At 43.3% G+C, this 13,596-nt stretch overlaps 1 protein-coding gene across 2 annotated transcripts in view; it reads right to left on the reverse strand.

The window, feature by feature from the left end:
- Positions 1–13,596, reverse strand: part of CAMK1D (calcium/calmodulin dependent protein kinase ID) — a 235,208-nt gene that overhangs the window by 92,322 nt on the left and 129,290 nt on the right. For both annotated transcript variants that reach the window (XM_054178014.1, XM_009900264.2), the window contains exon 3: positions 1,337–1,411. In XM_054178014.1, the coding sequence (XP_054033989.1) occupies positions 1,337–1,411 (75 nt within the window). The remainder of the gene's footprint in view (positions 1–1,336; positions 1,412–13,596) is intronic.

The raw sequence follows: 13,596 nt of genomic DNA on the forward strand, positions 1-13,596 counted from the left end.
GAATAGCTAAATGCTTGGCCCTTGGAAAATTAGTTGGCTGGGTTTTCAAATACAGCTATAACAGAAAGGATCATTCTTTACTAATTGTGAGCAAGAAGAGATTCATAGTAATATATAGCCAGTGTCACCTGTGATTACAGACCCACATTTCAGATAACCCAATGATCTGGATGTAAGAAATTTAGAAAAGTGAGGGTTAGACTACAAGTTGATAACAAGTAGAACTAATAGTGATTTATTTTTTTTCTAAAGAGATTAAACAAAAATAAGGATTTGTAAATTGGCTGATCATGAAATTGGAACTCCCCACAGCCCAGCTGTTTTGTTGGAATCTGCACAACACTGATGTTCCTGTGCAAGTCTTTTTGCAGCACTCTGGGCTGAAATGTAGGGCTACAAAACCAGGCTAAAAACATACAGGGCACTATTCTTCCCATACTGCCAGCAGAAAAGCTTCTAATGACATCTCCATGCCTGGATATTATCAAGGGACAAGGGACTAGCTTAGTCCTCAGGGGCTTCCCAAGGATTATTTAACCCCAGAGTCACCTCTATCAGATGTTCTAGGCTTCCCTACAGCACATCTGGCTCTTCCCAGCTGTGATTTATCCCTTTGCCCTGTCCATATGCTCCACTCTTGTTTGAAGTGACCTCAAAATTGAACAGGAGACACTGAAGTTGGTAAGAGGAAATTTAAACTTCCAATCCCATTTTATAATGTATTTCAGAAGAAGGGAGGTAAAAAGCATGATGAGCATGTGGTTGTCACTTCCCTCCTCCCTGTTAGGTGGATGTGATGGGAGGACCAGATCAGCCACAGTGTATCATGTGCCTAAAGGGATCCTGATCTGCTCAGGTTCAATGGGGAAAAATGAGGAAGAAGAAGGGCTCTGAGATATGTCAATAATGGTATGAGCTACCACTGATGCTGAGACAAGGATAGTGCTTTCTTGCCAATACAGCACCCAGGTACCAACACATGTGGTGGCAATTTGGGTCACCTCCTGCTCAGTACAGAGCAGGTATCTGTTAAGTCACAGAAAACTAAACTGTGGCAACTCCATACAGGGGGAGCCAGTTCAGATTCCTTTAACATTTCATTTTCACTTTGGTTTGATTTGAATACAACTGTTCATAAAACAGCTTAGCTCCTGGTTTCATAACAACCCAACCCAACATGCCTGGGGATTCACTTTTGCCCACCTGCTGAGGATTTTGCCAGCCACAGCACACAAGATAAATACATATGATGTATCCCATCATTTAGATTAAAGAACAAAACCAGAAGAACACTTGGCAATTTGAACACAAAAATATTATTAGGTTCAATACTTACAATTGCATGACCAGGTACAAATGGTTTGGACTCTCATAGATGTCTTCCAGGGCAACTATATTTTCATGCTTGATCCTGAAAAACCACAAAACAAGAGAAGATGTAATAGTGATTTTTATTTAACTGCCTGCAAAACATAAAGCCATTTTTGGTTAGTCACTACTTGTCAGTGCTTTTTTCAACATCATGAAATAAGATTTTGACCAAAGTAAACAGTAATAAGTCCTTCACAGACAAGAAAACTGTTATTACTCACAGAAAATTCCTTCAGCCCTCTTTGAATGCAAAATGTTTAACAGTTAAGTACCTAGGGCACTAGCAGTTTACAATTCCTGTGTCAGAGGAATGAAGATGGTTGGTCGGATGCTGAAGTCTCAGGACAGCACCGAAGAAGGGTGTGCAGAAGTGTTGACAAAATGGTGACAAGGTATGTATTGGCTGCCAGGGAGAAGGCAGGGATTTGCCCACACACAGAAGCCGGCACAGATAGGCGGCAGCTATAAGACAACCTCACTCTCCTCACCAAATTCACCCTGCTCCCATGTCACATCTGGTCTGGATGCCTGAATTTCCCTCCAGTGTTATTAAGCACTGTGTGCTTTCTGTGCAATGGCTCCAGGCATCTTTACAGGTTTTCTACACCCTCACTATTCCCACTGATGATTCCCACTAAACATCTTGTCAAAATGTAGCTTTAAAAAGAAAAATTATCTCTACAAGCATACCTCTAATTAACTACTAGAGTAATGCCTCTCTGGGTTTGCTCCTTAAATGCTTACAAACACCTTCCAAAGGATACAATTTAACTTGTGCAAACCCTAAGGAGACTACCAATACAACACCAGGGGCAGAATATTAATTACACCAATTGCAGACAATCACTTTAAGAGCAAGACGAAGCTGGGAAATGCTAAGCAGAGACCACTCATTAATCAACAGATGGACACATTCAGAACAAAAGTAAGAGTGCATCAGCAGCAAAGGCAAAACTCTCCTCATGTTTCAAGGTTCCAGTAGCTTCATTAAGATGCTTGACTGTGTGTCAGGACCTCATCCTCAAAGTTCCTGGGTGCCCTAACATCTGTGTGAAGATGGTCAGAGCAGAAGGTCCCCTGTGCCTGACAGGATCTTTCCCGTACAAAGGCAGACTAATCCGATTTTCTTTGAATTCAGTGGAAAGATTATGACTGACCTGAATTTATGCCCACAATCAGTCATTAAAAGCTCCATTCATATAAAGACCTTCACAAACAGGAAATTTAAGATCAGCAATGTAAATATAATGCACTACAGGATGTTAGAGATACAAATACATGAGTAGGTTCCTCATTTGCATAAATATCTGGAAAACCCCATAATCTTTTGACAAAATTTCCAGGTAGACTGCATCACAAATTAAGTTCTTAATGTGGACATCAGGGAAAAAATATGTTGTCCACTTGGCTTCACAGAGCAAATCTTTGGAAACCTTGATTTTGCTGTGCAAGTCTAGTGCCAGGTACCTTAAGGTTACAGTCAGGGCAAGGGCAGTTTTGCCTTTTTGTTTGTACCTGAAAGTACACAAGAATCCCAAATGACATTTTAAGCAAATAGTAACTTTAAATGGCAATTATTACATGCATTGATACATTTTCCTTTGTGCACACATACATTTACATGACCATTTGTGTACTTCATGATCAATAAGGCGGTTTCAATACTAATCATCTACTATAGAATTATTTGTTTGAAGTTTCCAATGTAGTCTGTCATACAGCTTTTACTGTGCACATATTAATGGTTTGCATTTTTATTTTTCAGAGACTCAGAGGTTCTCCAAACCAACTTAACCCCCTCTGAGACAGCTGCCAGTGACACAAAGACAAACAGCTGGAGAGGCAGAGGCCAGGAAAGAGCTCATCAGACATGCAACACTGCACACTGAGGGTTGCCGCAAGACCCTCTCCTCTATCTGATTTGCAAACCAAATGGGCACTGCACCACTGCGCTCTCTGAAGGCAAATAAACATGCTCAGCCCTGAAGAGGAAAGGATTCAGTCCTTCCACTGTGGAGTACTTCTGTCTTTAGCCAGTTTACCCCCCTCTGAAAACAGATATAGGATGTGAGCAAGAGGGATTCAGGCAGAGCACAAATTTAAAGTGTAATCTGGAAGAAGGTAGCAGAAGAAACTGAATCACTTCCCAAATACAAAAGAATCTGAGGGTGTTTGGAAGAAGAGGTCCCTCTGGGAGGTGATACACACCAGCCACCTCAAACACCGATTGCTGCTGCACTCAAGGGGCTTACTGGGACAGGAAGGAAGCAGTTTTTCCCCCACTTTCTCTCACCCTCCTCAAGGCCAGCAAGGTCTTAATCATGGCATTATGCAGTTCTTAATATTCCCAGTAAAGCGCACAGAACAAGCTTACAAATGAAGCAGCTGGTCCTGCACAGCATTTCTCTGCTCAGATGGACTTTCAAATGAAAAGTTGTTTAAAGGAAAATGGAATTAGAAATTGGGGGGTGCAAAACAAAACGAAAAAAACAACCACAAAACCCACTATGGTTTAGATCAAGTTGTGGGTTGTGTTGCTTAGCTGGACCAGAGCAGCTGTGGCCTTCCCAGCAGAGGTCACTGCAGCCAGCATCAGCCACCCACTCCTTTTCTCACTTAAAGGCGTGAGCCAAGCCATCACCTACAGCCCTGATAGGACAGTAAGTAACCTTCCAAGGCTGAACGGTGCTCCTTACAAGAACACCCTGGGGTTTAGGAAATCAGTGCAGTAGCATCACAGCATTTTGTCAATACCACAAAGACCAACAAGGACTGGAATAAGTTTGTTCTCATCGAGCAGATGCCAGACCCAAAGGTAAGAGACAGACACTTCTGGCTTGCATGAGTGCTTGGGTACATGGAGAGCTGAGAAAAGCACTGTGCAAGCATCAGCTGCTTGATGGTCACAGATCAGGAGGGATTTGGGAATGGCTTAATTAACTCCACTTTTATCCCTCTCTAGAAGCACTGAGTGAATCTCAAAGGTTCAGAGGATTCATTCTGCTAAGCCTCCAAATGCCTCCACACAGCCATGCCAGTGCTCTCGCTTATCAGAAATACTCCCCAGACTATCTGATCTCCTCAAGACCTGCCAGGATTAATTTTTTTTAAAAGGTGCTGCTCTCATTTTACGAAAAGGGGAGCAGTGTGCAGAAAAGCCTCCCTAATTCCCAGCCTGTCTCCCATGCTGCAACAGACAAACCTGTCCTCAATTAATTCTGCATAAAGCAACACATTGATGTTGTTGCAATTTGTGATGGTGCAACACTAAGCCTGTAGCAGAAGGAACGTGGACATGGGCTGAGGTGAGAGCAGGTCCCAGTTAACTGTTTCCAAAGAAAGAAAAAAGGCCCCAAAAGTAAACATCAAAACATGGGCTTGGCTAAAGCAAATTAGATCAGATTACATAAATTGTTATGAACCAGGAAACATCCAGCTAAGGAACTCTCTCTTGCCACCCTTTTAACTTCCTCTTCACCACATTTTCTGTTTTCCCTGGTGTTCTTCCTGGTGAATCCCATGTGCTGCTCACCTCTCTCACACCCTGAGGTGAAATCCCTCCATCTGTGACATGAAGGGCAGATGCCACCCCTGTCCACTGCTCCTTCATTCATTTTCAGGAATGTTTTGAGGGAGTCTGACAGAAAGAAAATGTCGAGAAATAAAAAGACAAATAAAGAGAGACTTTAGCCGATTTACTTAGGTCTCTTTACCTTACAAGACCCATGAGGTGCTGCAATCTAAGGGACAAAGAAGAGGAAAAGAAATCTAGAAGTGAGAATCAGGGAAATGTAAGCATACAAAACTCCATGAAGAGTTATTAACCCTGGTAAGAAACTACAAAAAGGAAGAATGGATTAATTGTTTTCAGAGCAGCACCAGTCTGGATGCATTACCACAGATGCAACCATGCAAAAATATCACGATCCTCCTCCAGCGTTTCAGCTCTATGAGTTTGCCCATGTGCCCTTATAAAGGTGTCAACAACACACACGAAGGGAGGCAATGTTGCACCTGAACAGCATTTTAACATAAGAGAAAACTGCTTGCCAAGCAAATGAATTGGGCAACCAAGGGTTTCAGGTGACTGTTCCAAGCATGGCAGCTGTGCAAACAAGGGCTGACAGGAGAGTGTTTGATCTGCTGCAGAGCCCCAAGCACAGAGTGGTTCCTTTTGCTTGCTGTGAAGTTGTTACACAAGAGCATTGATAGGGGAACTGTCATTTTTCCCTGACTGCTACAACATTCAGCACTGCTGAAACACAGAAACTGTGCAGCAGGAGCTGAAACCTGTCCTTGAAACAAGACTCAACTTGACCAGGAGTGGCATTTGGCTCTACATGGCAGTTTCTATCACACTAAAATGGGTGTGCTAAGGTGTTGGGAAAAGGAAAAGTAAGTGATGTGGGACTCCAGTGATGCTAAAATCCACCCTCATCACTGGCCAGCACAGACTCACCATGTCCTACTCGCTACCACCAGGAGGGGACAAGCCCCACAGATCCACAGCTAGCCCTAATGGGAAAACTCACTTTAACATTTTGGGGGAAAAAATTAAAAAATCACTATATTCCATGGACTTTGGCTGGAGATTGCTTTTAACGAGCAAAGCATTAAAGTGTGGAGTTGATGTACGATTAGGGAAACTAAATCCTTTAGTGACTGAGCTTCCTGTACATCTGGTGGCTCCTGACCACCCCAGAGGCCAAAAAGCTGAAAAGTAAATTTGATGCGTATTGCCGCAGTTAACTGGAGGGGTAACAATCTGCACAGATGAAAGCAGAGGACCCAGGTTTTGCTGTTGCTTCGGCTGCTGATGCTAGGGGAGCATGTTAAATAACCCAGCTGTTATAAACTACATCTGAATCACTTACAGAACCATAGAATCGTTACGGTTGGAAAAGATCTCTAAGATCATCAAGTGCAACCATCAAATATAGCTCTTCTATTCACATCTATCATATTCAACAGCAAAAACTAGGATCAGTTAACAGAATTCTTTACAAAACCCTTTGGCAAACATGAGAGCCATTTAAGTAGGGCAGGTTCCCTCCGTAACAACTCTTTCTGAGTCAGAGTGCTACATTTGCAAGACATGACATTTAATGCTGCACCTCCATGAACAGCACGTGTCACAGATAAAATGCCACAAGAAAACACATATAATTCTGTGAAAGGCAGAACTAACAAAGTCTGAGTCTGTAAGGATTTGTAGCTTTGAGTAACCAAATGTCTTTGAGAATAGATGTTCTATTATTTCTACATGTACACTGCAGAAAGTTTAGCCAGCAGCTTAGGGGTTACTACGCTCGATGACCAAGGGAAGTGTTTACATCACAGCTTCTGCTATGGGGGACACCAGAAACTTACCTCTGCTCAGCTGTCTTTCTCAGTTGAACAGAGTCCAAAATTTCAACAGGTATTAGAATAGTCACACATCTTCACACAGTTGGTAATGATGTGAGAACTCATGGGAAGAAACCAGCCTGTTCCCAAGGCAAAAATGTGACTAGTCTGCTAAGAAGAGAACAGGGTGAGATGGCAAGGCTTGGTACAGGGAAGGAAGCTGATGGCTATCCTGGAAAGGGCTGCCAACTGACATTGCCCAAGGGATTTTAGTGTCTTACCTCTTAGAAGTCAGACCTTTGAAAATCAACTGGACATGTATGATGTGAAGTACCTTATCTCTACCACCTCCCTTTCTTATCCTGTAGCTTCTAAACATCCTCCAGGATGGCTATTTTACAGACAGATAATCCCCATATAGCCTCAGTGATGTCTGTATGAACAGAGTTCAGGATGACACTTCACTACCCTCCAGGCTTCCCTCCCACATGGACTTTTGGTGTGAAAAGAAGAAATGTGAGCTCCAGTTCAAGCTGGGTTTTATTCTTTTTTTGCACAGTTGGTATTTATCAGGTCTTTCTCATCCATTCACTCTCTAATATATCTTGTAAAAGGTGACTTTATAGCAGACTTTTCCTTCTCAAATAAGGAGCTACCTTGTGAGATTTTATATCTCAGATTGAAACTTTTTGTGTCCTTGATGATTTCAGGCCACTCGATAGGAATGCCTTTTATATTACAGTTTCATACTTAGCAAATAGTCTACTGACAGCACTGACCAATGGCTCCAAGTAGACACAAGAGGTGGCCCCAAACAGTTCACAAGAAGCAAGCAGGAACTGCACAGGATGGGTTTGCTTGCAGTAAAGCTGGGGGTTCATTGATTTTATTTTCTTTTGCACACAAAAGTGAAGTTCCCGGTTGGAAGAGCATACATTCAAAAATGCTCATGCCAACATGGGGATGTACCCTTGGATTAGTATCATTCAATAGTTCAGCAACCCATGGTCAACAAAAGGCTACCAGATTCATATTACCAAGTAAACCACTCTCTCCTGACATGGACATCTTTGGAGACAGCTTCAGAAATAAGGCAGAAGGCTTAATGGCACTGAGATTAATTACTACTACTTCCACACACTGTTCCCCGCTGCTGCAGCCAACAAGTACATGGTACTGCAGTGGTGAGAGAGAGGAGCTTCGGTCTCCACCATGTCAAATCAGCAGCATCCCTCTCACTCACAAAGACACATGAGAATAATGTGAAAGTTAGCAAAACCTCAACTAGACACAGCAAAGAGGTGTGAATAAAACCAGGTAGATGTCAGTTCTCCTTATCAAAAGTGGATCTACAGAGCTTACAAAGCCAAAACATATGCTTTTTCTCTCTTACTGCACTCAGACTGCTTGGCTGTTTTACAAGTTTTATGCTTAATTTGCTTATTGCAGTGAGCTGGTTTACTGGATTTATTTTTGAATATTCCCTTGCATTAGAAATTAAATAGGAGTCTTTATGAACAGAAAGACAGAAATGGCAGTAACCTGGTCTCACAGTCAGATGGCAATTTTGACCTCCTCTGATACCCTTTGTTCCCACACACATTGCTCATCTTGGCTTGCTTGTGATGATGACTGGACAAGGGAGAACTAATTCCAGCTCAAAGCCAGATAGTTCAGTGCCTATATGTTGATTGCCTTAGCTGAATCTCCATGGCTGAAAGGCAAAGAAATTAACTTTGGGGTCACGTGCGGTCTCCAAATTTAACCTCTCTCCATTTCGTCTTTCAGATCCTACCTATCACCTCTTTGATCTCTTGTCAGTCAGGTGTGAAGACCCAGAAACCTTTCCAACAATTTCAACAGCCTTTCTTCCCCAGCACTATCATGAATGCCAGCCTTAGGACCCACATTCATAAAGCACTCTCATGAGATTTCATGGTGACAATGCCAAGTTGGAGACATTTCACAGCTGGAAACCTGAGCTGTGTAGTTAAGCAGCTGTAACACCAACTGGATGTGACAAAACCTAACCATACACACTTTACAAGTTCTGATCCATGGCCTACCTCATGTTATACTCCCTAGCAGTGTAATCCTTCTCTTCATTTCTAATTTCTCTAGATCCTGGCCTGGCTCCTTCACTGACAGGGACATCTGCAGTCTGTGCGTTGGTATGCCTTCCTGCACCTCTGCACACTAGTGCAGCTTGAAGAAGGGAAAACTGTTTGCTCTTCTTAAAAAAATAGCTCGATTCCCTCCTGGGAAGGGGACGGAGATGTATGAACCTCTTCTGGCTCCAAACGTGGGTACTCTCCTCCTGAAGGTATTTTTTTAGCCATCAGGCATGTTGCCATCAGAACACAGTGCTGCTGGAGTACAGCATCCAGACCCTTTCTGAAACAATAGCTGACTCCAGCTGTTATGCTGGGCATGCTGATGGGTCCATCAAACAATGCAATGTATGAGCCCACAGGCTTGTTGCTTCCCCAGGACAGACTGAGGTTGTGTCCTGTTCTGCTTTGTATCTGGATCACAACAGAGCTCAGACAAAGCTGAGCATCTCCGGCACAGAAGCGTTGGCTTTCACTAGGCACTGGTGGAACTTTGTAATCCCATGCAAATGCAATAAATGATCAGAGGCACTTTGAGAATAAAAATAAGGGATTCCTAGATTGCATATATGGAATTGCATGCTGACATGTTAGTCTCAAGGGCCTGAATGTGAATGCTGATCAGCAGCCTTCCAAGAGAAAGAAATTAAAGTTCTGGGTCTTCTATTAGAGTATCTCACAGCTCTAGAGGGAAGACCAGGACTAAAAATAACCTTATGAAATGCTTGGATTCCTACAGTATGCTCTGCACCCTATTTAAGGCAACAGGAATATCCCTGTGTCAGTGCCATCCCTGATTTCCACAAGAAGCAGACCAAGCCATCAGAATGATGGCTTCCAAGTGGTGGATCCCAATTTCCAGTGTTCAAAAAGGCTTACAAAGCATCAGCAAAAACCTCCAGACTGTTTAATTTGAAACACATCAAAACAAATATTAATGATGAATTAATCATTAAAGGTGAAAAAGATAAAAGTAGTGACTCCAATGAGTTAGCTCAGCCAAAAACAGTGAACCATCTTTCAGTTGTTGGCAGCAGCCCTGTCTTCCCAGTGTGGAGGAGTGTGGATTTACATGTGCAGCCAGTAATTATAGCTGATTCCCACTCCCTTGCCTGGGAGACATGAGGAGCTACATGCAGTTAAAGGTGGTGAGCAGCTTCTGGACTGCAGCTGGTTGCTCTGTAGGGATTTCATGCAACAGCAGATGAACAAAAAGAGAGGCTTTACTAGCAAATACCTTGAGAAGCATTGCCCTAAAGAGGAAGATTAACACTTCTGGAAGGGTGAACTGGCTGCATGCAGAGCAACTATCCCCATACCTTACCTCACTGAATGAGAAGCTCTTATTTTTTTACAGTGAATGAAGACATGAATAACTTGTGTAATACTCTTTCTGTAGCCTCTTGGTTCTCAGGTGAGCACAGTATGTACACATATCATAGAATCAACCAGGTTGGAAAAGACCTCAGAGATCATCAAGTCCAACCTATTACCTAATACCTAATACCTCATGACTAACTAAACCATGGCTTTATATGTTCAGTCGTATCTGAAACCTGGCAGCAGACACTACACTTCTGCAAAGACAGCTCTGCCATCCATGAAATGCTCATTTGACACAGGCAGAGGGATCTTGCTTATTATCTCCTTCACTGGTGTGAATACATAGTAACAAAGGGTGAATGTTATACCACCCACACACCTGTACAGGTAAGTTACACAAAAATGTCTTTTTAGACGATCATGGGATTGAAAGAAGTAACAAAACTAAGTATTTCATTCCACCATATGAGAAATAAACATAGCTATCCCTCAGGAGATGTGACAGAACTGGGACTTCCAGCTGTGGCTTTAGTTATTGGGTTACCCCAACAGCTAGTGCATATGGGTGAGGTGGAGCCATGATGATAAGGGCACATAACAGTACAAAGGTGAAGATTATTTGTGTACTCAAAGAACAATGATGTAATCAAAAATACTCTTTGTCTCACAGCGTGAAGCAGGGATATGCACAACAATCATATCCAAAGAGGTTTAGTCCTCAAAACTGCATCTACTCTACAAGGGAAGTGGAAATGCAAATGGGGATTTTTTTCTCCCCAGTGAGGTTGATGAGTCTGTCACAAGCTCAGCTCTACCATATATCATTGCTGGACAGTCTAGAAAAACACAAGCCTCAACAGACTCCAATCAGCTTAAGCGTGCATGCAATAATTAAAGTCCATTACAGTTCCTCGGTGCCATAATAGAAACCAACAGTTTATGCTTTCCCAATTGCAGTTGTCTCCTACAGTGATGAACAACAAATATTCTCCAAAAGCAGTGAGAGATCCTATGGGCATAAAGAGGTACAATGATAATCACTCTGCTTCTAGCATGTGTGTTTTTGAGTCTCGTTGAAGTCTTGATGCACCTGTGTCATTAGGGCCACTGTGCCTCAGCTGTGTTTGCCTGCAATCTGCCCACATGGCTGGCCCTGGAGCCATGTGCCCAGAAAGCTGTCAGGCCCTGCAGACCAGGATGCTGGAGCATAGCTCTCTGGGCAGTCCCTAGCTGGCATCTCAGGAGTGGTCTGACTCAAAGGCTTGTTCTGCTGGGGTAAGTCACATAACAAACTCATCAGCAGCAACATACCAGAAACCCCTCTCCTTTCTATGAAACTACAGGGAAGACAGTTTATTTTGTTTATTGAGAAAGACAGAAGGATAAGTAAGAGGCTAGGCAGGTTTCCATGTTTCATCATCACTGTATTAGGACACTCCTACACAGGAGACTGCTCCCCCAGTTGCCTGTGGGAAGTGCCAATAGCCCTCGGGTGAGTCATATACACCCTACACCATAAAAGAATAAGTGGGAAAGCTCTGCACAGTGGGGGATTGAGCTCAGAGGACAGCCAAACCCCTCTGTGTTCATTATGAGTTACTGTCCTCAGTTAGAGCACAGAGAAAGACAAACTCAAAGGCATATTCACTTTTCCTGACACATGCGTGAGAGCAGTGGGACAACTGGAGTCAGTTCTCTACATAGCTGGTAATGACAGGAAATACGGCTTCAGTCCTCTGCAACCTGTCATTTTAAAGCTTAAGTGAAGACTACTGATGTTCAAGCTTTTATTTTCAGTCTTCCCAGGTACTAGATACAAAAATACATCTTCTACTTCCACTGTTATTGGGCTTGCTTTGCATGTGGTCATCAGGAAAGAAGTAGAGGGATAGAAGAGAAAGAAAACTCCCAGCAACTGGCAGAATTAATCATGGCATAATTGAGCTGGGTTGGGTCTTGGAATCTTTTATCAGGCAACACTGCTGGGGTTCTCACTAGGCTGAATTCAACTTGGCAGCATCACTACAGAGTCCAAAGTAGAGCTGAACTTGACACACCAAGTAGCAGTGAAGTCACTTAAGCAGAACACTATAATTAGCAGAATTTCATGCTAATAAGGATGCATTTGGTTGTGTATAACAGCTAATTGGTTTTTAACCAGGTGAGAATAAGTTTGAGAAAGTTAATCTCCCCAGTTTTACAAAGAATATGATAACCAGAGTCTAATTAAAAATTAATGGTGCTTAAGTTCATTTACTCCAGCAACTTGTGTTACTGTGGAGCACAGGGACCCTGTGTATAGCTTTCTATTTTTAGGAGAGAGAAATGTGGATTCACAGAATGAACAGAGACCAGGAACAGGAGAGTTTAAATGCGAAGCCAGGTCTACCCTTATAGCCACTTGCCCAGTAAAAAATACTTTCATAGAATCATAGCATCAATAAGGTTGGAAAAAACCTCAGAGATCATCAGGTCCAATCTGTCACCCAACACCTCATGACTAACTAAACCATGGCACCAAGTGCCATGTCCAATTCCCTCTTGAACACCTCCAGGGATGGGGACTCCACCTTCCTGGGCAGCACATTCCAATGGCCAACAACTCTTTCTGTGAAGAACTTTCTCCTTACCTCCAGCCTAAACTTCCCCTGGTGCAGCTTGAGACTGTGTCCTCTGGTTCTGGTGCTGGTTGCCTGGGAGAAGAGACCAAGCCCCACCTGGCTACAGCCTCCCTTCAGGGATTATAGACAGCAATAAGGTCTCCCCTGAGCCTCCTCTTCTCCAGGCTAAACAATCCCAGCTCCCTCAGCCTCTCCTCATAGGGCTGTGCTCAAGGCCTCTCACCAGCCTCATTGCCCTTCTCTGGACACGTTCAAGAGTATCAATATCCTTCTTAAATTGAGGGGCCCAGAACTGGACACAGTACTCAAGGTATAGCCTAACCAGTGCTAAGTACAGGGGCACAATGATTTCCCTATTCCTGCTGGCCACATTATTCCTGATACAGGCAAGGATGCCATTGGCCTTCTTGGCCACCTGGGCACACTGCTGGCTCATGTTCAGCCTACTGTCCACCACTACCTCCAGGTCCCTTTCTGCCTGGCTGCTCTCCAGCCACTCTTGACGCCAGCCTGTAGCACTGCATGGGGTTGTTGTGACCAATGTGCACCACCCAGCACTTGGACTTGCTGATGTCATCATGTTGGATTCTGCCCATCTGTCCAGCCTGTCAAGGTCCCTCTGCAGAGCTCTCCTACCTTCTAACAGATCAACACCTGCCCCCAGCTTGGTGTCATCTGCAAATTTACTGATGACAGACTCAATCCCCTTCTCCAGATCATCAATAAAGATACTGAACAGGCTTTCAGTTGCAAATCTCTCTTTTCCTATGGCATGGAAGTATAATTTTTTAAAATACCCATTTATTAGTCAAGGACCAGGCTTC

This window comes from Dryobates pubescens, chromosome Z, assembly GCF_014839835.1.
Source record: "Dryobates pubescens isolate bDryPub1 chromosome Z, bDryPub1.pri, whole genome shotgun sequence".
NCBI lineage: Eukaryota > Metazoa > Chordata > Aves > Piciformes > Picidae > Dryobates > Dryobates pubescens.